The sequence below is a fragment of the Engraulis encrasicolus genome, chromosome 7, assembly GCF_034702125.1.
Source record: "Engraulis encrasicolus isolate BLACKSEA-1 chromosome 7, IST_EnEncr_1.0, whole genome shotgun sequence".
Taxonomy (NCBI): domain Eukaryota; kingdom Metazoa; phylum Chordata; class Actinopteri; order Clupeiformes; family Engraulidae; genus Engraulis; species Engraulis encrasicolus.
Window position 1 is genome coordinate 24,710,516 of NC_085863.1, and position 26,757 is coordinate 24,737,272.

Sequence of the window (26,757 nt, forward strand, 5' to 3'; positions counted from 1 at the left end):
AGTATATTGCTGTCATATTTGCATTGACAACAATATCCAACCTAATATCAAGTAACTGTTTGTTACTGTGATGTTTTCCCACTCTCCTTATAAATCATTCTTAAGTTCAAGAAACCATTTAAAACCTTTTTTGTTTTTTGAGTGTTGCCAGTGTAGTCAGTCACAAACCCACTTTCGCTTTTCACTTTTTAACTTTTTCACTTTTGATACACCATTGACCTTTTAAAGCCAGTTTGTCTTTCTTTGCTTGTACAAACGTAAATACCAAATACAATACATCACATGTACATATGTTTCCACACTGTATAGTGTGTTGTTGTCAGAAATGTTCAATCTTACTTTCAGACAGAACATAGACCCTGACACCACCCTACACGAGTGCACATTGCAACCACCTGATTCAGACTCAGGTGGAACAGAGTTGCTGTGCTCAAATTTGTGACGGGGTTTCTTACTTTCTCAACCGAGGATTGACACCTCTGCTGCTACAGAGGCCTAACCAAGCAGATGGTTGACTGCTATTGATCCAGCACCTGCTCGCTGAAGGCGTGTGTGTTGTCCACATGTAACATTTACGGACTTGGTTTTGCACAGAAGTTGTTAGCTTATAGGTTTACCTGGCCGTTTACCCATTCGCGATGCATGTGGATTTACCTGTTCCTTTCGTGTGTACCGGATAATCTCCAAATCCCCTCTCAATGCACTTGGTTGAGGAACTCCGTCAACCTCCTAGATTGGATTGTCGGTGATATAGAGGGCTCATCTCTCCACGCGCACGGAAACTCGCTTATGATCCACTCAAGCACATGCTAATGAAGCAAATGCACGAAAAATACCATAAAACACGTAGAGTATAGCATTTAAAAGTACTTAGATGGATTGCTGGGGTCCACATGTGTGTCATTGTCGCTGATAAATGGCAAAGCATCAACAGTCTCTCCTTTCACATCATGAATGTTTTATGTAAAATAAACCCTGATGATCCTGACAGTTTTTTAAATAATACAATAATTCCCAATGTAGTATAATGGTCTGTGCCGATAATAATGGCAGGTACTGGCAACCCCAAATCTCCTTTGGATGACTTCAGGATTATTGTGTTTCCTGTGGTAAGGCAGAGAGGTGTGCATGTTGTAGTCTACTGCTTTGCTGTAGTCAAAGTAATGGATTATGGTGTTTTCTGAGGTAAAGTTGGGTCTAGAGTAAGGCTGCATTTTCCACATGGCTGAGCTTTAAACTGGGGGTGTGTTAAAACCACACAATCCGCAGCAACCCAACACTGTAGTAGACACGACAGCTAGAGTTCCCAAAGACGTCTCTATATTATGGCCTTTTAATTTGTCAGTTAAAACGGGTAGGCCCACCTTAGGCCTATGTCAAACGTCTGTCATATTTTGTATTCATACTATAGTGAGGTAGACCTCAAATGACTAATGAAGGGGTTGAAGAATTCATAATGCAAAATACATTAAATAGTTAATATAGCCTACATAAGTAGCAGCAGTAACTTGTGTACTTTTCAGCAGCCCTAATGAGCTTCAGCACCATGGACAGCGCCCCGCCTAATCCACGTTCCTTCTCCCTCATCCGCATGGGGTCCTGGGCGCGGAGCCTGTTGCTAGGTCTTAAACTCAGTAGGGACACTTTGGCCGCAGTTTTGTTTATGTAGTTTTGCGGGTTTCATTCAAATTAAAATTGTTTATTAGAGGATAACCCCTTGAGAAGATCCTCAAAGTACAAGACATAACCCCCCCCCCCCCACACACATACACACACACACACACACACTCAAAACCCTTCCTCAACCCTTCCTACACCGTTTTGCTTTTTTATATAGGCATCGTCATTTAAATTATGTTTGCTGTAGGTCTGCACATTGAGTATGTGTGCGCTCTATGAGGTGCAATCCGTTGGGTGGCTATCCGCCAGGGCTATAAATTCTTTGGCCAGCCCTCATTAGGTTCACGCTCAGGTCAGATAATTGTGTGTCGCGGATTACACGAAGCGGAGAGAGGCGTTTCTCTGACATAAGGTAGGTCATATTCTGCATTTTTGAGTATCTGTAGGCTACTGTTAGAGGGATTTTGCTTTGTTTAATCGATTAGTTGAAATAGTTACTGGTGTTGTCAGCCACAACCACATCGTTGACTCTGGTTGACTAACTTCTGACATAAAACGAATAGTCTACTAATGTGAACTCTCGCAGATCAATGGTGAAAGGTAGGCCTAATGGTCGAGGTTGTGATAATATTGCTTGAAACTTAAATGTGCTGTTTTGTGTCTAGATCAACAGTTTAACGTTAACGAGTAGACTAATAATGACTGGAGTGAGCAAGACTAGTCATATGCCTATTTTTCCCCCAAAAAGGAGTTGATAACGTGGGCTATGTTGAAGTATGTCGCTCACGTTTTTCTCCATTGGCCAATGTGTAAACTGAAATATGCATATGATCTATAGGCTACAGGTTTAAAGGAATAACGGTTTGTGAAAACCGGTCTATTAGCCCTTCTAATGAATAATCCATATTTATGTGCTGAAGTACAACTATATATCCCACTGTGCTGTAGGTCTATTCCTCTTTAAAAAAAAGTTAGAAATTCTCTATAAAATCCTTGTACACTGTCAGGCAGATCTAGCCGATATTAATGTTATTATTGTAAAATTGTACGAGCCAAAACGTCAGCGATCCATGCAATTTTCACAGTTGGAGACCTCCAACTGCATAACGCGGATAGCCTATGCGCAATTGCATAGCCTATCTCCAACAACAAAATCCCTAAATCCAAAATTGTGAGGTTCTGATGCTCACGCGGAGATTGAATATGAGCATATACCCAATTAGTTGAAACTACAGTGTTTGTGTAGGTTGAGTTAAAATTTGGAACAGATTATTCCATCCCATGACGCACAGAGGCTGCGCAATGGGTTTATTTTTTTGTAAATGAATACGGATAGAATAGAGCTATATCCATGACATGCTATTTCTGAAGGGCTCCCAATGGCCCACCCCGTATTCAGTTTTTACATTGCTTTCAAAATAGTCTTTATTTCAGTTTTATTCCATTTCAATTCTCATTTGAGAAAATGTTGATTATCTAACTCCAAGGTTTTTTCCCTTCTTTCTGCCACCCCCTAATCAATCCGATGATAATTATAGTCTATCCGGACAGTCCTGTCCTGCATACCAATGTCGGTCCCACTTAAATCTTTTCCACGGACCATAGAGTAGCCATGTGGGCATGATTAGGAGAAAAAAAATCTCAACCAAAGCCATTTCAAATCTGTGCGACAAGTTAACCACCACCGCTATTTTCCTACGATGCGAAGGTAGGCTAAACTACACTGGCTGTGCGACACAACAATGACTTATCTCAGAAAAAAGATTTAGTCGACGGTAGGTTGAACTGGTGGTGTAATCTCATTTACCTGGGATAAAGACTCGACTTCAACTCCGCCCCTGCGTTACTCCGGGTCAGGGTGTAAAATTAACTTTCTTACCTATGCGCCGATGGCTAGGTGAATGGCGGTGGCGTCGGTCCTCATCAATATTACCAGCGACATTAGGAGACACCAAGGCATGCTGCCCTGCCTGTGCAAACAAACGTAGGCCTAATCTACGTAAGTAGGCCCTATTTGATTTTGATTTTGAAAAGAAATTGGAACCTGATCATGAACTTTTCACTGATCAGATATTGACATAATTAGGCCTACATTAACATGTAATTCATAATGGCGGATTCCCTTAATATAAATCGATTATGCAAATTATTCTTAATACAAGTAGACTACCTTTAGTAGCTTTGTCAGTGCAGTTTAAACTATCATCGAACTCAGAACCTTGATGACGCTGCTGTTTTCTTTCTTGGTATGCTTGCCTTGCACAGACAGACACCGACACGCCCACGATCACGCAGTACCGCTGACAAGGTGGACGTTTCATGGTCGAATGTTGAGTGACAGTGGGGAGAAATTCGAAATTTAAACACGAAGACACCGGTAAGTCTTTGAGAGCTTTATTGTGTTTAGCCTGTAAGCATGTTTTATCAACGACCATTGACGCCTGCAGTGCTGCGTCCGCCAACACACCTGACCTTAGCGCCTTTGGCGGCAAGTGCTTATTTTAAATCCTGCTCCAGTCAGACGTTTTACGCGCGTGTTTTGTCTAAACAACTGCACACACAGATGACATTCTCGCATCAAATCAAGCTTCAGACATAGCCCTACTCATTGTAGGCCTAGTAAGACAGAGTGTTCAACAAATGACAGCTTGCCTAACCATCTTGTTTTAAAACTTCCCTTTCTTATTGCCCATTGATTCAGGGTCCATGATGACCATGGCAAGGTAGGTGTTATTACATGTTAACATTTAATTAGTTGATATGATTTATTTTGTGCAACAGTTAGCTGTCTGAATGGGTGGCCATTAGTAGTAGTTTGATTCGCAGGGGTTGATACAACTTTCCTGACCAGGGCTCTAATTTAACTTTTTTCATCACCAGCCAAAATGTCTAGTACATGTTACATATACTGATCTACTAATAATCGGTCAATAAAGTGGCTAGTAAATTGGTCTTTTCTACCAGCCCAACTGAAATAACACCAGAATTTGGCCGGTTGGCTGGTGTTCATTAGAGCCCTGTTCCAGTCACTGACAGAGGCACTATAGCTACATGATGTCTATATTTTACACAGATAGTAGTCACACAAATGGTTCTGTTGTCACTGTTCTACCCATGGACATGTAGGCGACTCATGGCTCTACTGCTCTTAAAAGCAATACGCCATACTTTTCCCCTTCTGTTGACCCACAGGTTGGTAGTGGGACTTTTTGTGGGAAAAAATGGTTTGCACACTCCTTTGGATTTTTAGGAGGACTTTAAGGTCGAAACGTCATCATGCCAACGAATGAATAACAGCAAAAAAAAATCCAAAGGAATATACAGACCTTTTTCCCACCAAAAAATGCATTTTTTTGGTCAGCACAAGGGATTGTGCCCAAGCTAAAACCCCAAGTGGAAGAGGAACAATTTTACATGCGATGAATTGCATTTTCATCCAGTTTAATATTTAATTGCTTTTAGGGTTTTCAAGAAGTCCAGCAGGAATGGACAGGTAATTCGCAACTTCCGTGTGTGTGTGTTTATGTGGGTGTTTGTGATGGTCTGACTATCACTAGAATCTTGCTCGTGCTTGTGTTTTGCTTGTGTTTTGCTTGTGTAATTTTCATTACAAATAAAAAGGGGGGTGGCTTTCTGTGAGGCCATTGGAGGCGTCCCCAGTGTGCGTGAGCTGGAATTCCATGCATGTTACCCCCAGGATAGGTAACCCTTGTGTGAGGGACACCAGTATTACTACGTAGATAGCGTAATGAATGTCGGGCACCCGGATTAGACTGGAAGGAGCAGAGGCGGCAGTTGCCTGAGGGACACCCTCAGTGTGTGAAACAGAAGGTTATGCTTCATGTGGTGTAGCGTTTCTCAATGGCAGTGTTACTATTATTATATACAGTATATGTTGGGTGGGGGGCATTGGCAGGATTATGATGAGGTAAGTGGGGCGATTAAGTAATTTGTTCAAAATAGGTTGAGAACCACTGCTGTAGGCGAAGGCAGAAGTGTCACCATCACTTGGGTTTTGTGATGTACTTTAATTGTCATACCTGGCTTTTTGATGTAGTGATAGAGGCCCAGATTGATATCCCGGAGGTCCGGGTTTGTAACCTGACTCTCGCCAGATGCATGGTTTCCGCCTTGCTCCACGTTCACCTTCTGGAGCTACGCTATAGTTGTAGGTCTCGGAAGGTGTGGTTTTACTTCCTTTAAAAATCCTTGCACATGATTGGGGAAACACTTGTGAGACATGTTAATGATCTGCTACATTAACTACTCACAGATTCAAACATACAGTTAAAATGAAAGAATCAACGTCAATGAGTGAGTCCATGCGAGCGAACTGTCGTGTTTCACTTACTTTTAACCTTTACATTTTGACTACATCACATCTCTGAACATCCAGTGATCTTGATTGGTTCTACTTCATTTTGGTTTGGGATCAGTGTGAATCTTACGGTCCTCCAGACCCTTGTGTGAGCTCACGAAGCTGCGCGTAAATACACAACGGTCTGGTGAGAGTCAGGCTACCGGGTTTGTGTCATGACGGGGCAACTCTCCTCTCCTTTGCTATAGTATGTGTATGTGCGTGAATAGTTGTTTATATATTATTACTTTAGAACAAAGTTAGTTATGCGGGTTGAGATTAACTGTAATTTGATTGCCATCAATATGCCGAATTGATACAAGGGTCCTTCCTTGTCAGTTCACACACACTCCCCAGGTGACCCTCTTCGATTTTCCTGATTCGTCACAGCAACTTTTTGATGCCAACTGAAGGAACTCAACATTTATAAACAGGTTTGGGCCCCTCTAGCTTTAGTTTAAGGACTGATTCAGGCCATTCCCCTCGGGCTGACAATGCCTTTCATAAGGTCTGAGTGCCCCTAAATGTTTTGCACAATGTTCTGTACAGTTCCCAAATATGATGGACAATAAGTTGTAACTTAAGTAGGAAACAGACATTTCAAGTTCTGTTGCCCCAAAATGTCAAAAGTCTTAATCATGCTTTTTACAATCCAGTTTTAAAGGCTTCATATATTCAAAAATAGTCAAGCTGTGCTATTTTGTACAGTCCCTATTACCTGTATAGCCAGAGTCATACTGAGTCGACATGGCCATTTAAAGGCCTGTATCTGTCTTCAAACTAAAGCTCGGGGTGTGAATTTGCTTGTAAATAATATATACAATTCCTTAACTCGAAAAGTGGTCATGTTACCCAAACATTGGATTGGCCTCATCTCCAAAACCCCTAGAGATAGGATGCTGAAACTTGGTGTTCTTTCACTTGGCATCAAATGGTAGCCGTCTAGGTGATATGAGACAAATCGAAGAGGGTCACCTGGGGAGATTCAAGGGAATCTTGTGAAGTGACATGAAATGACCCACAATCACAAATCGTCAAATCGTACTTTATATTTAAACTTTTTGCTCTCCGTGTTCCCCAGCTTGTACTCTTCTTGGGCAAGAGGGACTTTGTAGATCACATAGAGCGTGTTGATCCCATTGGTAAGTGTGCGTCATCCCTTACAATAACAATTCTGCATTCTATCAGACATGTATTAGCTTTGGTAACAAAGCTAAATTTATATAGAATGCCTATTACGATTTTCCTGCAATATCGGGTTATGACTTGATATTGCGTTGAGTGCTTTAGCTAGGATCCCTTCATCATTAACCCTTTCATGCAGCGCCTATGTTAAAACCTTATTGTTACCAAAGTGGTAATGACCATGTCTTCATCTGTTACTTAAGGCTCTTTGCAATGTCATAGCGATGTTGTTATGATGTAGTTGAGCTTTTTCAGCAAATAGTGAATAGGAACTCTGGCGATCTCATCTGCATGAAAGGGCTACAAATGACTTTGGGGTCAAGCTGTGAATGTGTGTTTGGGAAGGATGGATGACCTTTTCATATCACTCTTGTTTTTTGTTTCCAATAGAGGGTGTGTTGGTCATCGACCAATCAGAACTTCAGGGAAGGAAAGGTAAGAAAACACATCTGTAGAATAGAATATTAGAATAGAATATCTTTTTATTTGTCATTGCAACAAGTGCAACAAACTTATGCAGTCCTTGTTCCGTGAAGCAATACATAACTAAGATAAAATATATTGGAAAAAGGGCTCAAAAACCCTCTCTCTCTCTCTCTCTCTCTCTCTCGCACACGCACGCACGCACGCAAGCACACACGCACACACACACACACACACACACACACACACACACACACACACACACACACACACACACACACACACACACACGCACACACACGCGCACACACACACGCACACACACATCCATGTATCCCAACCACACACATCCACATTTATACTGTTGGTTTGAAACTATACTTTGGCAGCACAGTTTAGTGTAGTAATCATGGCTGTTGGGTAAAAGTTTTTTCAGTCTGTTTGTCCTGTTTTTTTATGGATGTTTATCTACTGGCCGATGGCAGCTGTTCTATTACTGCACAGTAAATGTTGTGGTGTTAATTCAACACTTAGAGAGTTCATTTGAGTCCAAATGATGTCAAATCAACTCTCTAAGTGTTAAATGAGCACTGCAGAATTTACTGTGTGTAGTTTGTGGCCTGGGTGTGGTTCAGGTGTGTCTCTCAGGATGGAATAGCACAATGATATGATAATGTGAATGTCTTGAGCTACATTATTTACATTGTAATGAATTGAAGTCTATCCATTCGAATTCTTCCCTCATCCTGCTCAGACTGGCTAGAAAATGATTTGGAAACTTGGGGTATTTTCATATAAGTCCCCAAACTCACTAAGTGGACTGAAACGTGAACCAACAGAAAAATAACTCAGCTGTCTGTTTGTCTTCACATTGTGAGTGTATTGCAAAAAGTTCAAGAAGGTAGGTCTGCAAGCATACTGCGGAATAAGGTAGCGTGCGCAGTGCGCACATCCAAAAACACTTGTTGCAGGTGCCAGACAAAAGTTTATTAAAAAACGACTGTATTGCAAAAAGTACCAGGTGCTCTTTCTTGTCCCATTAGGCTTTTAGAGGGTACTCTTTTTTATTACACCCGGTCCTCTATAGCGCTCCTTAAGTGATTACACTTAGTCACAAGGGTGACTTGTCAGGACTCTAGGAAACCGTATTGAGACCACGTGGTTCACTTCCAAGGAGTGTGGGTATGATTTGAAAATCATGAGTTTGCTTAAATTGGCTGTAAGTGGTCAAGAGTGAAAATGTCCTTACAACCCTCTCCATATCTGTTGAATGTTAGTGATACTGCAGATGATGTATGGATTGCTGAGCTTGTTTTATGGTTTAAACAAGACATACAGTACTCTCAAGACATTCCCTTTCTCAAGGCAAACCTATAGTGCTGCCCCTACCAGTAGAAGTTGTTTTTGACCAAAATGATCAATTTGAAAATGCAACAGGCTAGCTTTGGATCTACCCTAACTACACATACACACAGCTAGTTGGTACTATAGGATTCAATGATAATTTCTGGCTTGGAACTAGAAGTAATATCACCAGACTTAAGAAACAACTGGAAGCACAGGAGAAAGGGAAAACTCAATTATTTAACTCAAGGAGAGGTGTAAAATTCGCTTATTTTCAGAAATGGTGCTGTATTGCTTTGAGGCTGAAATGAGAATTCGGATTGAGTGGAGTTTGAATTGCAAAGCTTCAGGCCTTTCGTTTCACTCTCCTCGCCTTTTTGCCTCTGTTGCCACAGTCTGGATACAGTTGATGACCGCTTTCCGCTACGGCAACGAAGACCTTGATGTGATTGGCTTGACCTTCAGGAAGGACATCTGGGTGCACCACATAGAGCTCTTCCCCCCGGCTGGCCACGACCCCGAGCTGTCACCCATGCATGAGGCCCTGATGAAGAAGGCTGGAGAGCAGGGCTGCCCATTCACCATCGATGTATGTTCATTTTTAATTTATGGGGGGGGTCCCTTTATTTTGATAGGACAGTGAAGTAATGACACGAAAAGAGTGGGGAGAGAGAGAGACGGGGAAGGGTCAGCAAAGGACCTAGGCTGGAATCGAACCAGGGTCAGCCACCATTGATGTAGGCCTATGTTGATTCTAAGCACTTTGGTGTTATTGCACTTTATCTGTCCCCTCCTCGCCAGCCTCATTGACTATCAACTTGAAAGAGAACTTTGGATTTTTATCTCCAGCCTTATTCAATGCTGATATAGATGACCTGTCAAGGCAGTTGGAGGGCATGTCAAACAGTTTGTATGGTTGGTGATATGATAATTTCTTATATGGCGATGACCTTACCATTCTATGTTCATTCCCATAGCTCCTCAATATCTGTTCTGACTCTGGGGTGGAGTTTGATATTAAATATAATGCTAAAAGAGTGTGGTAATGATCTGTAGGACCAAGGATGATTGGAAAATTAAGTTCCCTCCTTTCTATCTATCTGAAGAAGAGCTGGGTGTAGCTAATGTCACAAAACATCCTAACTCGTTGGCGGCTGATGCTGACATGAGCAGAAAGAGGAGAGTGCTATATGTCCAAGCCAACATGCTGGTTACAAAATCCATCCATGCACTACAGGTGTTAAAGTTAGCCTGTTTGGAACTTACTGCTGTCCTCTTTATGCAGCTGCACCCGCTGAAGCATAAGGTTGTTTACACTGACTGTCAGGATTCTCCTGAAGAAACCAAGGAGTACCAGAGCAAATGGGTTGTTCTGCAAACTAGGTCTAACTACTGGACTGCCCAAAAACACTGCTTCTCATCCAGTTGGGTGAAACCTTAGAATCTATGATCTTTTTCACATTCATTTTCAGGAGTGATAGTGTAATAGGCCCTAAATAAATTGTCTATGCAGGTGAAAAGCATGATGATGAGACGACAAAAGAGGTCACTGTTCTTTAAGATCAGCTTGTGCTGCACAAGTTAAGGTTAGGTTAGGGTAAGGGTCAGGGCCAGTGTTAGGCTTATTATCTCCGCCAAGGAGGTTATGTTTTCGGTCGCATTGGTTTGTTTGTTTGTCTGTCTGTCTGTTTGTTTGTTAGCAGGATAACTCAAAAAGTTATTAACGGATTTTGATGAAACTTTGTGGAGTTGTTGGAAATGACAAAAGGAACAGGTGATTACATTTTGGTGGTGATCTGGATCACGATCCGGATCCAGGATTTAAAAAAAAAGATTCCTCGCCATTGCGGGATAGGGCAAATTACAACTGCTTATAATGCTGAACACATCAAACAAGCACACAAAGCCAGATGTTGTGTTTTGGCTCATTGAGTTAGGATGTAAGTAACAAAGATCTAGAAATGATTCATCCATCTGGGTAAGACAGCATGTTTTTAGACTCATCAGCATAACAGCAGAACGTGTTTCCTTCTAGATCCCAACGAACCTGCCATGTTCTGTCTCACTCCACCCAGGAGAGGAGGAAAAGACCAAGGTGAGTGCGAATCTAAATTTTGACATTCATGTCAGTGTTAGTTATGTGATATTGGTGAGTGAATAATACATTCATAGCAGCTGTCATAAACTACATGTGAAGCATTCTTGACTCTTTCATGAGGCATTGCAAATGCTGTTTGTCTTCCAAACCTATTTCATCACACCTGTGTCAATGGGAAAGTTCAGAATGATAGAATATGTGGAAGCAAATAATTATTGAAATGTATTTCTTGTATGATGCACAGTAGCCTTAGAGGATGATTACTGACCGTTGGATACTGGGAATGTCCAGTGGTCCAAAGGTTAAGGAAGTTCAGAATGCAAAGTTGAGAAATTATCTGCTAAGTTTACATTATAAAAAAGGCATTTGAACAAAATACATGCCATTATTTGCTGCTGTGCTAGCTGCTATGAATGTGTTATGCACTTGCCCATTAAGTAAAGTGTTACCGTGATATGAAATGAATATGAATGTTAATTTTTGTTCTTTTGTTCTGTATGTTTGCATTTATACAGTTTTGCATTGTAAATATACTAGTATCTGGTCATGAATACGACAATGACAATTACATAAAAAATTATCACGTGGATATTTCCTTTCTCTTTCTCATGTTCCCAGGCCTGTGGTGTGGATTTTGAGATTAAAGCGTACATGGCTATGGAGGCCGACAACCCAGATGAAGTTATTGACAAAAAGTAAGCACCTTGCTTGTTTATTTATTTGTTTATTTATTTGTTGTTTATTTATTTGTTTATTGTGTTTGTTTATACTTGCTTATTTTATTTTTTCAAAGCTTTCATCTAACTAATTGTCCATCATGACATATACCACAAATTCAACCCTCATTCACTACGTTTACGTAATGTTTTTAATTCTGAATTAATAATTCAGAATTGAATAGTTGCGTCGAGATTACTTTGATCTTTCCTTTAATTCCGAATTAAGAGGTGTTTCCGTGAAGTTTTCAAAACGGAATTGTGCTTTATTCAGAATTAAAGTCGGTTAATTTAAATGTAAATTAAATGTATCATGTAAACGTAGCGCTTGTGTGTATACAGGAACTGTAAATGAACCAAAAGAAATGACGTTAAGCGCCTGGAAAAACAGACCTAAAAAATGTCTATGTTCCAAAACATTTTCACAAGGCATAGCGTCAAGCTCTTGTGCATTTTCTGGTGCATTCCAGTTTTTAAAAGCTGACTTCCTGAATGTCTACTACAGGGACTGCTGCCGGCTGATGATCCGAAAGATCCAGTATGCCCCCGACCAGACTAGCCCTGGGCCCAAACAGTCCTTCATGAAGTGCTTCATCACGTCCGACAAGCCTGTCCATCTAGAAATATCCCTGGACAAAGAGGTATGTTCAAGGCCATTCACAACCTTAGCTTTTAATGAAAGGCTGCACATTTTTCCTCTAAAAGAATAGAGATGCTTAAAGGAGATTTCCGGTCAGCTTCACCATGTAGTTCTAGTTGTATTTCTCACTGTACACTTGACTTGTTAGTACCCAAAGGTGTGCCATTTTTTTCCGCCAGCCCTTTTCGAGACCCTGGCCATATAATGGGGGCAACAGTTTGCCGTTTGAAAATCGAGGGCAGAAGTGAATCGTGCATGCACAGATGATTCACATGTATATGTTGAGCTTATAGGACTAGATAATAGTACAATCCTTTAACTAATCACTAAGCATCCTCCTTCATTGGTGTTTCGTTGACACCTGACCCATGACACCTCCAAAGGGCTCAACAGCAACATCTGATGTCCCAGATGTTATCCACCCCCCCTCCTCCCCCCATCTGCTTTTGCCCCTCGTTGATCATCTTGCAGCCCAGTTGAAGTCCTTTCTCTTTCTTCATCTCCTGAGAGTTTTAAAAAAAAAAAGATATTTTTCTACTTTATTATGATAGGACAGTGAAGGTGGTGACAGGAAGCGAGTGGGGAGAGAGAGACGGGGAAGGGCCGGCAAAGGACCCGGGTCGGGAATCGAACCCGGGTCAGCCGCATGGTAGATGAGTGCCCTACCGGTTGGCCACAGCAGGGCCGTGACTTGACAGCTTATTGGAAGGCTTGTCCTCTTACTCCCACTACCTTAAGAAGGTTGGTTGTAGATGTAGCAATAAATCCTCTAGAGCCAACAGCGACAGGAAGCACCTGGGCACGCCATCCGCATTGTACGCGGAGTACTTCAGTCATTTCCGCATATGCTTCACTAACTGCGCCTTGAAGTGAAGTGAAAGCCCAACTGGGAAACTCCAACTCCCATTGTAATTGTGACCCAGCACTCCACAGCACACAACAGAATTGCATTTATGCCTCACCTGTGCAAGGGGGTAGCCCCCAATGATGCTAGAAAGGGAGCAGTAACACGGGACGGTACCATGCTCAGGGTACCTCAGTTATGGAGGAGAATGGGGGAGCACTGGTTAATTACTCTCCCCACTAACCTGGCAGTCCAACCGGCAACCTTTGGGCTACAAGTCTATCGCCCTAACCGCTTACCCATGACTGCCCCATGATCTTCCCTGGGTACAGTTAGCTCCACAATGAAAACAGACTTGTGTGAGATTTGTCATAAGACCAGGTATGGCCTGAGATTGCCCGTAGTTGTAACAATGTCAGGTGGAAAGATGAGCCACTGGTGCAAGTCAACCTGCATTCTCCAATCCCGGGTACTGTCTCAGAGGGTTGTTTCCACTTTTGGGTGTTGTCCTGCTTTTGTGGTGGTTACTGTTCAGGTACTGAGGGAGGCTGGTGCGGCTGGTTCTCTGTCCATCCAGACAGAAGGCCAGCTGTTATAACACCTGGTCGTGACTTCCAGGTCGTGTAGTGGCCCTGAGCTATGCTGGTTGTACAGCCAATGAGGAGATTCTGCTCTCTGGCTGAGTGTTTGACAACTTCACCTGGTTGAGGTTTGTGGGTGTGGGAAGACAGTCATGGGTAGCTCTGATGATATTTCTCAGAGATCTCAGAGATCCCTCCAGCTTTTAATGTTCCAGGCTTTCCCAGCAAGTCCACTGGCACTAGTTTGGACTGCCTCCTCTTTTTTGACACAACCCAGCAACGACCAGCTTTCTCTTCTGGGTTGATGTTGCTTTGTGCTACGTGGGTCCCAAGCACAACCCCTCTTCCATGCTGTACCTGGTCTACAATGTCTCCATGCCTGAGAGCTAGGGCTGTAATGATATTGTATCTAACCCAGAAATTGCGGTACGCAGATTAACAATACTTTATCATGATCCAAGATAGCAGTATCGTAATACGGCCTTTCAAAATTCTGTTACCCTTCAGTTCAGAAAACAACCACATGATTCAATCATCATTATCAATATCATTAATAACTTTTAACTTTTTTACATTATTACTAACCTCTTGAAACCAATTCTACCTATAAAAGATCAGCAAAAAGATGCATTTTAAAACTTGTGGGTGTATCGAGCCGTAGGTCATGAAAATCATGATACAAACCGCATTGTGTGTATCGTTACAGCCCTACTGAAAGCTGATTCCGCTTGTTCTATGGCCTCAGATGGGATCTATCTCCTCCTAGTTGCCAGTCTGGCAGTAGTGTCCCACTTGAATCCTGTCATCTTGGGACTTTGTCACCAGTAGTGTCCCACTTGAATCCTGTCATCTTGGGACTTTGTCACCAGTAGTTTTCCCAATTGAATCCTGTCATCTTGGGAGTTGGTCACCAGTAGCGTCCCAATTGAATCCCGTCATCTTGGGAGTCGGTCAGGGTCATGTTTAGCGTCACTTCAGTGCATTTGAACTCCCCTGTGAGGCTAGAGACGGGCAAATCCAGTGCACCATGTCTATATAAGCTGATGTGGTTGAGGCAGGGTGGGACACCAAGCCACTTTTTCATACTATATGAACTGACTGTCCTCTCAAGCTTCTTAACTTTGGTCATGGGGACCTCATATACCATCAGGGGCCACATCACGCGATGGAGCAGTCCAAACTGTATGCACTGCAGTTTTAGAGTAGAGAGTAGTAGAGTAGAGTATCATTTATTGATCCCGAGGGAAATTAAGGTGTCAAGTAGCATACATACATAAATACAGAAGAAGACACAAAGACATCACACACAACATTGCACATACTATATTCACCATACATTTATTCACAAGGTCAGATTCTATTTCCCCCCCAATAAAAAAACTGGAAAAACTTCCCAGGAAGCCAGGTCTGGTGTATGCTGGCTAGGCCTGTGATGGTTTCTTCCCTCTGCTGGTCAGAGTCTCTGAGTCTGGCATCATACCAGCTCCCCAGGCTCTTCAGAGGCAGTTCCGATACCAGCAGAATAGGTGTCACCTTGATGTGAAACCTCAGGTCCACACATTCTCTCTTGATGATGGATATGCTCATGGATTTACTGGGTTTAAACCTCACCCGTGTCCAGTCGATGTTGACCTAAAGTTTTCCCAGTAGTTGTTTTTTTGCATGCCATGGTCAGGGTCAAGGTGGTCAAATCATCCGAGTATGCATGAAAGGGGGGCATTAAACGATGTCCAGATTGCAGACCCTCTACCATTTTGGCTGTCTATGGGAGCTGTTTTCAGGTGGTCTTCAAACTCCCGCTTGGCCACCATCAGCGACTCAATCTTCTCCTTTATAAAGAGCCCTTTCACAAATCTGAAGGGATCATTATAGAATGATCGAGTTCGGCTCTCCACAATCTTCCCAGGAAGTCGATGCCCACTCTTTCTTCTGGTGGCACTTTCTTCCAGGGCCTCCTCAGCTTGTTCTTTCTCTATCGAACAGCTGGATCTGTTTGCCTTTTGTATCAGTTAACTTCAAGGAAGTGACCTCTGCCTTGGCTTGCTTTGCCCTTGCCCTGCCTTGTCCATCGTTTGTTTTCAGACCCTCACTTGTATGTTTTTACTGATGTAATGTATACCTACTGTATCTACTTAACAGGTTTTTCTGTGGAATTATACACAACCCCACTGCCATAAACCTCCTGAACTCCGGGAAATCCTGATCATGGACTTAAAATTGTTTGGATGTCTGTATGTGCTTAGTACAACAGTCAAGTTAGACATGCTTGCAGTGGTAAAAAAAGCATAAAAAGCGTCTATTTTGTGAAGGGCATTTCTTATCCACATACGGTATCATTTCCCCTGAGCGCTTGCCTACTGTTTTCCACTGTCTCTTTTTTACCACATCAGGTCCACTATCACGGCGAAGCAATCCCCATCAAAGTTAAAGTCAGGAATGAAACGTCCAAAGTCATAAACAAGGTCAAAATTGCAGGTGAGTGACACTTTGCAATGTTTCAGTCAAAGATTCAGAACAAAAGGTAATCAGATATTGTTGGAGTTGGGTCACAGTTCCTTTTATTTATATTATGCACCTATAGTAAAAGTATGTTTTTCACAAGGCACTTTCACAACAAAGACACACCAGTAAAATATCTATAAAATAGATTTTTTATGTGTATGTACAGTATATACAAGAAATTAGTAAGCACTTTGTGTATAAGAATGTTTATTAAATTGTGTTTTTTTTCAGTTGACCAAACTACAGATGTGGTGCTGTATTCTGCAGATAAATACACAAAAAACGTCCTGAACCAAGAATTTCCGTAAGTTTATTTAAACTGAAAAGTGTGTTGTACAATCCCTGAAAAATAATTGTAGTGCTTTCTATTGTTACTATTGTACACATGTAGTATAATGACATATTTCCAAACAGTGTACCGGTAAGCAACTAAATTGAAGTTGTAAGGCTGTGGACATCAGTGCATGATTCAGCAGCAGATGTTTAGGCTTTGTATTGCTCTGTGCATTGTTGAAACTGTCTCACAAAAAACAGTAATTGTGATCCAATTAAAGAACATAATTATGAGCACCGTCCAAACCCATTCATATGATCCTGTGTAGTAGCCTCTGTCAATACTATACTATACTATACTATACTATACTATACTATACTATACTATACCCATACTGCACTCGTACTGGACCACTACAGTCATTCTAACTTTCTTCCACTAGGTGATGCCCTTGTCCCCACATAAGTTTGACATACATGCAGTACAAATATAGCCTCATTATTATCATCGACTTTCAGTGGTGCGTCACTAGGAGGGCGTAGCCTGGCTAGTACAAATAACCCTCAGTACAAGCACTTTGCACTTCCATGTTGTGTCAGTTGTTCACTGCAGATTTTGCGGAAATTAATTTTTATTTTATTTTTATTTTTGTATTATTTTAATTATTTTTAATGTCAACTTCCCTCTTTGTTCTTGTGCTGCTGCAGCCAATGCCTTAGAAACTCATTTACACTCGACATGTAAAACCATGAAAGAATAAATGATGCTACTGCTAATAATGAAAGCGAGGGAGAATGGACATGTCTAAGCTGGTTTGCAGGTTTGCATATCCTGCATTTTAGATGGACAACCATCCTTAGTTGAATCTCAGTCTGTATCTGATGTACTGAAATACCACTGGAAAACACTGGAGGCGGGTGTGAGAGTTGAAAAGACATTCATTTTGATTTGTTACACCCCAAACGTAAAATTCATGTAAGGTTAAATAATGCTAATGCTAATCATGAAAATGGCCAAGTATAATGTTTAGGTTCCCTGAGTGAGGTCTTTGACACTGAACGCTTGGCTAGTAAAATAACAAACAGGATTTTTACTTAAGTCCCTAAGTGTGCAGACATTTTTCTTTAAATTTCCACTGTTTTTAGTGCACATTAGTTTTTATCAACGTGTAATATATCTTCCAACCTCACAGGGAAACAGTGGAAGCTGGTGCCACGTTTGAGAAGTCCCTGTGCGTCACCCCTCTGCTGGCCACCCACATGGACAAGAAGGGCCTGGCTCTGGACGGCAAGCTGAAGGACGAGGACACCAACCTGGCCTCCTCAACACTGTGAGTAACACCAGCAGGGGGCAGTGTACACCACAGCCGTATCCCGACTGCATTAGACAGGCAATATAGCACTTTGGGTCCATTCCATTATGTCATCTAATCTCTCGTCCTCCACTTGTGCTTGTGGCCTTGTGCTTCGCTGATTACCTGCCTCAGTGGAGAAAACAGTTTCCCCGCTGTCAGTCTAGGCACAACAACTTTTGGGGGACTTTTCCCCATTCAACATACCGAATGCAAATGAGAAAATGACCTTTTGAATTGTGCTTTTGTGAGATATTAAATACAACTTCTATTGTCTATGGCGTCTTGCCTTAAATCTCAAGGCCACACGTACAAAATGAAGACGAGAGATTAGATAATGGGAAGGACCCATTGATTCCTAACCAGGGTTACCACTAGGGCTATGCAAACACACTATAGGGGTTGCATGGAAAAATAGCCTTATTCGAGATACGTTAACGACTACATACGCATGTAGACAGCACTGCATTCTGGATGAAAATGTTGCATGAGGGTTAGATTTCCTGTCTAACTTTTTGAAAATTCAGTCATGTTGCGCCGATGAGGTGACATGTCGCATGGTGTCAAACTGTCGCGGGATGACTGCGACTGCAGTTGGACCTTGCAACTCCCACAGTTGCTTATCCCTGTTGATGCTCGTCTGCAAGGGTCTACATACATACCACCTCCGAGGTCACGTGTCCATGAACTGGTTGGCCAACAGTTCACTCACGTGTGTGTTGGAGCGTTGTCTCACCTCCCCACTTCAGGTCCTCCTCCCCACCTGTCCCCCCACACCTCACACGTGGTGTGCTAGTAGATCAAACTGGTGCGAGCTCATTGTCTTTTGCACACATTCTCTCCTCACATGCTTTGTCTACAAACTGTACAGATCATCGACAGCATTAAAGTCGTATGCGCCTAATGTAATGATAACAAATGTATGGAATATAGTCCCATTGGGATAGGAGATATAGAGCATACCTGTAGGTATATGGGCAGCCAAAACTCAATGGTTAGAGCGCTGGTCTTTAGATCAGAGGGTTGCTGGTTCAAATCTTGCCCTTACCTGCACTTTCATCCATTGCTGACATGCCCTTGAGCAAGGCATCCAACCCCACATTGCTCCAGGTCCTGTAACCAATACCCTGTACCTAAATAACTGTAAGTCACTTTGGATAAAAGTGTAACGTAATGTAATGTAAAAACAAAAACGTAACTTAATGTGTACTCATGATATGACAAAAAGGCTTAAAGGGTATGAAGATAAACGAACAAACCCAATGAACAAACTTTTTGAACTTAAAAAAAAAAACTTGTCAGTCCCAACGTTATAGTACATAATCAGAATGTCATGGAAAAGTTCAATAACTGCAGCAGCCTCAACTCTGTGGGGAGAGAAGTGACCATTTGTCTAAAATCTTGAATATAAGTTTGCTGTAATATTCAGCATAAAACCATTCCATAAATTGTTAATAGCAGTATTGACTTGAATGATTACTATGTATTTCCCTATAATGGGGATTTGCACATTTAAATTTCGCAATGTCAAGAGAGACAACGTTGTGGGTTTGGGTCATGAAATTATTCTTTGGTCCTAAAGAGGTCTCAGCAGGAAACATTTGAGAAGCAATGAGTTACTGAATTTACTGTACTCACGGTGAAACTGAAACACAGGAAAGGACACCACTCCACCTGTCTTCACATCTGTATGGGGGAACCATATGCTCTTGCCAGACTCAGTGTCATGGCAGTCAGAGCACACTGACAATCCTAATCATGCCACTCCATCACAGGAATTCATTTTAAATTACTCACTTTGTGGTCATGCTTTCAATACTTGGTTGAGCCATTATCTTTTGGCTTTTCACTTTTGTAATGAAATTTTTTATTTTATTTATTTAATTGAAGTACCATAGCAGTGGGATATGAAAAAAAACAGTAATCACTTTTGGAGAGCTCTACAGGACCATGTGTGATTAAAAAGAGGACTGACACCATAAAATCCTAACTGGACCAGAAAGAGCAGCCGGTTCTTTTTGTAATGCACTCACAATATAAGCAAAACCAGACCCGAGTCTTTTTGCTGTTGGTTGACTTTTTGGTCCAAATACAGAAGCACTGTGTAGGATGGTGGCCAGAGTAGGTATTGCTGTCACAATCACTGGCTCATTAGTGGCTGTAACATTACTGTAAGGGAGACCACACCGATTTGTACATTTTAACCAAAAGAGTCTTTATTTACTAAGTGTATCAGTTATCAGTAATGTGAATTAACCAAAGAGTGTGTCAGTAAATGAGTGGTGTCCAAAAGGGTGCAAGTGTGGTGCAAGTCCCGGCTGTCGTAGGCCTGACCATACGGTCGCCACGAATGTGCCTGTGGGATGAGGATGAGGATGAGAGAGAGAGAGAGAGAGAGAGAGAGAGAGAGAGAGAGAGAGAGAGAGAGAGAGAGAGAGAGAGAGAGAGAGAGAGAGAGAGAGAGAGAGAGAGAGAGAGAGAGAGAGAGAGAGAGAGAGAGAGAGAAGCCTTTTATAGGCAGCCCAATCAGCAGCCCCAGAGATATTCCATGTGCAGTCAGGCATAGCTCCACCTGCAGGTTGGAGGAAAGAATGCCGGGCATGACGATTGCAACTATGCTGCTCATTGAAACTGTGCTGTCTACTGTCAAATTGCATCTTTTCAGGAATATTTACTACAAACCCCAACTCCGGTGAAGTTGGGACGTTTGGTAAACAGTGAATAAAATCAAAATGCTATCATTTTCAAAACATTCAATCTATTCATTAGATGGAGAATAGTGAAAAGACAACATATTAAGTGTTAAAGCCGAGAAAAAATATTGTTTTGGGGGACAAATGTACTCATTTCTAACTTCATAAATCCAACACGTCTCAAATAAGTTGGGACGGGGATCAGTGAAATTTAGTAAACATCCAAATAAGATAAAACAACAAAGAAGAACATTTCAAAATGAATTGTACTGACGGACAATATAGGTGTCCAGGTATAAGATCATCACAGAGAGGCTGAGTCACTCAGAATTAAAGATGCAAAGGGAATAATTACCATAGTTATTACATACATTTTTGAATTCCCTTTGATTTACCACGATTGAGTGTATATAAGACATATTTTTGTTACTAAAATCATTGTATAGGTTCATGACATCATGAAATATATATTGGCTGTAGTCTCACTCTAGCACTCCAGGAATTAGAGCTATTGAAAATTTAACATATTAACAATGCTTAATGCGTGCAAATGATACAGGGGTGTAACATTCTCCTAAGCACCTGAGCTCACTTGAAATAGACCCAGAAGACATGGGAAACTGTCCTTTGCTTACAGAAGTCAGCAGAAGTTGTAGAAGTCCATTCTTTTTGACAATAATAGAGCATTGCACATCCTGTGCTACAGTGAAAATGGACCATCCAACTTGTGTTAGTGCTAACTTCAAAAGTCAGCCTCCATGATGGCATGTGGGTGCAGTAGTGCATTGGTTAAGATGTTCTCACTCATCTGTAGAGTTAAATACAGTGCTGAATGGTATAAATGGGTTTTAAACAGCATGAAAAGCCACTCATGCATTATATTCTGAAGGGAGATCTTCGATTACTGCCACATACTAAGGTCAAATTGCATTCTCTACTATGTTTTAACAGTTTGGCTCCATCATAAGGACCAGCAGGTGATAAAATGGTGGGCTTTTGGTCAAGACCTGTCACACTGTAAGCACTACAGAAAGGAAAACATTGCAAAACATGACAAGGAATACACCCACCATTTAAGCTGGTGAAATCATGTCCAAGATAGGAATTAACACTGTTTTTTTTATAAAATCATCTCATCGGTTAATGTATTTAACTGTTAAGTGTTGTCTTGTTTTGTTTTTAGTCTTCCTTGACATTTGCGGCCATTTATTGTCCCCGTCCCAACTCTTTTGAGACGTGTTGGATTTATCAAGTTAGAAATGAGTACATATGTCCCCCAAAACAATATTTTTTCTCGGTTTTAACACTTAATATGTTGTCTTTTCACTATTCTCCATCTAATGAATAGATTGAATGTTTTGAAAATGATAGCATTTTGATTTTATTCACTGTTTACCAAACGTCCCAACTTCACTGGAGTTGGGGTTTGTACATAATGAACTTATATTTACTTGTATGACCGAAGTACAGTAAGATTTTTGTATGTTTGCCTTCCTTGTGTATGAGGAAATGAGGAATTGGTCACTTTTATAGTATGTGCAGATAAGAATTATATAGTCCATATATTAATCATTTTGTAAGTGTTATAGGCTATAAATATTTCCTGTATAAACTTTGGAACATGATCATCAAAGTCATTGGTGGTGAGTGACCTTCCACTCACCTCTGGTCTTTATTCTGAGCACTGACTAAATTGTGCAAAGAAAATCACTAGTGACCCCTCTAACCCAGGCCATGAGTTTAAAGATATTATGCAAACTGCATCCCTCAGGAAAGCCACACAGATCCCTGAGATCTGAAAAAAACATGATTGATCCACTTAGACTTTTTTCCCCACTGCGGTAAGACTGTTGACGTTTTTTGTTGTTGTTATAATTGCTATATTTTTATATATTAATGAGCTGCCCTGCATCAAAGAAAAAACACCACCAACCTTTGTTTGTTTTGTGCCAGCTTTTAATCTTGTAATCACATTAGCTTGCAGTGGTTGATCTAGGGGTTAAAAGGTCACAGGTTCAAACTGAGTATCAGGGAGGAGGTAAGTGGTCATCTATGACTGGAGAGCCCTTGAACACGCCCTCTACTTCAACTCTCTCTCTCTGATCCTGTGTATGTGTATGTCTTTTTCTTGCCTAGTATTAGGCCAGGCATGGAGAGGGACCTCGTGGGGATCCTGGTGTCTTATAAGATCAAGGTCACGCTGATTTCTGGAGGAGGGGGGTAAGACTTATGCAATACTATCTGTCCTTGCCTTACCAGGGGTAGTAATAGTAAAGAGTAAAGAGTACATATGCTTTATTGATAGCGAAGGAAATGAATGTGTCCACTTCAATAGTGTATACACATGCAGGCAGTGCACAAAGAGTGCAGTTATATGCACAGAATATACCGGTTTCAAACGAAATACCATCAGTATTCGTTTAGAACAAGTTCCGGAACATTCTGTTTTCATGTGTGAAACAGCATTCTCCAACCAAAATATTCTTTAAAGACAGCCACACTACAAATAAAGAAAGAGTTTAGAGTTTGTCCCCAAACCAGAGTTTTTCCACCCATTCCGTTTAAAACCTGAGTATCTCTCTCATGTAATTGTGCTCATAGTACATATGTATGTACCCACATTCATACATACAAGCCCATTAATTAACTGTTTTCATTATCAGCCAGTATGGCTAATACTATATTGTTAATCTTGCTAGTCAAAACATACACTCACTACCAGTCAAAGTGGCTAGTGAGTTGTCTTTTCTGACAGTCAAAACTGAGTTTTCACCAGCATTTGGCTGGTTGGCGGGCGATCATTTATACATAAATGAATACATAAATACATACACTTACATACACGTCACTGTCGAGGTAGAGGTGGTGACTTGTTGGTTGGTTGTTAGGCTATGTAACTCCACACTAGGCCAACTATGGTAACAACAGCACTGACAACAATGACAACAACAGCATAATAATCATTGATTACGGTCTGTTGCTTTCAGCTTTCTTGGAGGACTGACAGCCAGGTATGCTTCTTTCTCTCTCAATGATGCATTCTTAAAATGTTGTGTCAAGTGTCAATGTTAGGTTAGGTTAGGTTAGGTTTACAGCATGTAAACCTAAAGTACTTGTCAACGTTGTATGGAAGCAATGTTTCCATAATTGATTAAGTGTTAAGCACTGGTGAATTTGTTTTGTCATCCTCTGTGTGTTGTAATTACACTAATCAAGTGTGGATTGGAACATGGTGGAACTGCTGCAACATTTTGTTAGTTTTGCTGCAGTTTCCTTATTGTAAGAATTTCTTGTTAACGTAGCAAACCATTCTGCAACAGTAGGTTTGCTACCACTTGGTAGGTGTGTTCAACCAATTATCCAGTTGTGAACTATACTGCTCTACAAAGGCAAAATGCAGTAACTACATATTTTGGGGGGCAGCCATGGTGTTAGGGGGACTACATATCTATAATATCTGTAAGTTGCTTTGGATGAAAGCATCAGCTAAGTGCAATGTAATATTTTGTCTTGCAATTAGACTGAAAATGATCTTCATTGCACCTCATTTGTCTTGTGACAAAGCTTTATTGTCCACATGTGTCCATTTTAGAGATATTGCTGTGTACAATTTGCAACCTAATACGAAATATTTGAAGGCATTTTCTCAATTTCAATACTGGTGTACTGTTACTGTTTGCCTTTATAGGGTAGTCTCTAAGCCTGAAAAGAAAAAGGAATCTCCCTCTCAGTTGTCATAAGCTCACATCAACATACATACACACATAACAGGGTGTTCAGCGCACCTCACCTTTTTGTTGAATGAAACTTGTTGCAAGCGTCTTGAGCGTCTTGAACACGGTCCATGTGTAGCTCTGCATGTCAGACGATTCTGTATTTATCATCCAGGGTTATTGAGGATGGTATTGGTACATAGTACTTGGTATTGGTATCATGTTAAGCATGCAATGGTACTTAGATTACTAGCTTAGATTGATGCAATGATTTGTAAAATGTAATTCTCAAGAATGTGATAACATGCAATCTGTTATTTTCTGTCCTTTAGTGAAATCACAGGAGAACTGCCCTTGGTACTAATGCACCCCCAACCATAAGGTAACAGCTGTGATGATAATTTTACTTATAAAAGTAGTTTTCTGAAATACTTTTGTTATTCGCGAAGTAGTGGAGAGGTAAGAGCATACAACCCTAAGACTATTTTTAAAGCATAAAGAAAGCAAACATACCATGTTGGAGTGACACAGACATTTACTACTATGCATCAGGTTACAGAATATTGCTCAATACCCAATCAATGTTGTGCAATCTTGACTGCAATATTGACTGAGACTGACTGACAACTAGGTCATTTCTACAAGGTTGTGTTTTCCTCACCACTGTATCAGCTGATTGTTGTATTTTGTGCTTGTTTTGCAGATATGCTGGTTCAAAATACATTACGCTGGTTGAACTTAATTTCTCCGGCCCTGCCGTGGCCAACCGGTAGGGCACTTGTCTACCATGCGGCCGACCGGAGTTCGATTCCCAGCTCGGGTCATTTGGCGACCCTTCCCCGTCTCTCTTCCCATTCGCTTCCTGTCCACCTCTCACACAATCCTATCAATAAAGTCATAAAAGACCAAAAAAAAAAGGATCTGAATTTCTCCACCATGGTGTAGTTGTTTAGCTATAAGGTCATTTGGTTGTAAACATAGACAATGTGTATACAGTCTATGGTTGTGAAAGATGCCATGATTTAGGGTTTGAAAGGGGATCATGTTTGGTGACCTTCTGTTGGTATAGCATTTGAAAAACACTCCGTCTGTAATGCCCTTGTGCGTGATTAACTTGGGGTCCGATCAACTGAGCATGGTCACCTACAACTTCTCGGTGTGCTCAACGCACTCACGAATTGGCCTAATTTGAAACAAGTTGCACAACCACAGCTGTAGTGTTTGAGAAAACAATCACGCGCAATGATGAGTCTCACAGAGGTTTATGTCGGTTTACTTGATGTATTTACTGTCTGACACATCACAGAATATACTGTATTAGTGCACTACTAGTGTAGACCACTCCGCCTGTATGGTTCTATAGCGCCATAACATAACGCCAAAAGTGCATGCATGTTTAATATAATGTGGCGGCATGCTCGTCTCTTAAAACCATAGTGCAGTGTCCTAATTTCCAAAGTGTAACATTGAACTTAAGACGCACCATGTGTCATGCCATTCCAAGTTAATCAGACCCCAAGTTAATCGTGCACACCCTCCTGTGTTCCTCTGGAAGAACTACAACAACATCAACACTTGTAATCCCACCAACAATGTAATCATCTCCCTCCACTACTATGCATCCGAATTCAGAGTCTTGAAATTGTTTTATTTGCACTAATTTTTAAGTGAACATTCCTGACATGAGTCTTTTACATGTGTGCTATGCTTTTGTATGTGTCCTTTCATCATGCCCTGTACAGTATATGTCACTAGACACATTTCACTTCCTGTTGTGGGTGAGTGGGTGTGTCTACATGCTCCCTAAACAATGTATTTACTTATTGCTGAACTCATGTCTTGGCTACAGGTTAAATTAAGGTTCCTTAACCCTTTGAGGAGTAACATTTTTTCCCCTTGTAGCCCTTGTAGAATTTTACTCAGCTATTCTACTGCTCCCATAGAACGTTGAAAAGAAATGTGACAGAGTAGGTCATTTTGTGACATCTTATGTGAGAAGACATGTTGATGAAGTTCTAATCACATACAGCATTTTGTTGTAGATTGAACTCCTCAAAGGGTTAACAAAGTTGATTGTCCATTCTAATGCTCCAGCAATCGTCAAAAAGGAAAAAAAAGCACTTGCCAAATGGTTGCAGTGATGCTTCAAGTCATTTGGTTCAAACATGAAGTTATAGCAGAGTCTGTGGTAAAACAAATAAAAATGTAGCTTAAAAAAATAAATGTACTATTTAGATGTGACACTTAATTGGTACTTAAGTTATTTGATAATTAATCACCTTTGTTTTTTAAATAAATAAATGAAACAATGTAGTTTGCTGCCTAAGAATGCTCTGTGAGCTCCAATGAACACTTACCAATAAAATCAACTTTGTGAATGAACAGGAGTCATGTTTCTCTTCCATAATACATGGCT

General features: G+C 41.1%; 1 protein-coding gene across 1 annotated transcript; it reads left to right on the plus strand.

Annotated features, from left to right (window-relative positions):
* Positions 1-3,934: 3,934 nt before the first annotated feature.
* Positions 3,935-25,203, plus strand: LOC134452649 (arrestin-C-like). Its single transcript, XM_063203139.1, has 16 exons — positions 3,935-3,997; positions 4,322-4,343; positions 5,083-5,113; positions 7,059-7,119; positions 7,553-7,597; positions 9,325-9,518; positions 10,965-11,024; positions 11,646-11,722; positions 12,249-12,384; positions 16,199-16,283; positions 16,542-16,614; positions 17,777-17,914; positions 22,765-22,848; positions 23,616-23,639; positions 24,674-24,723; positions 25,045-25,203. The coding sequence occupies exons 2-15, from the start codon at positions 4,327-4,329 to the stop codon at positions 24,720-24,722; spliced, it is 1,074 nt and encodes a 357-aa protein (XP_063059209.1). The 5' UTR covers positions 3,935-3,997; positions 4,322-4,326; the 3' UTR covers position 24,723; positions 25,045-25,203.
* The last annotated feature ends 1,554 nt before the right edge of the window (positions 25,204-26,757 follow it).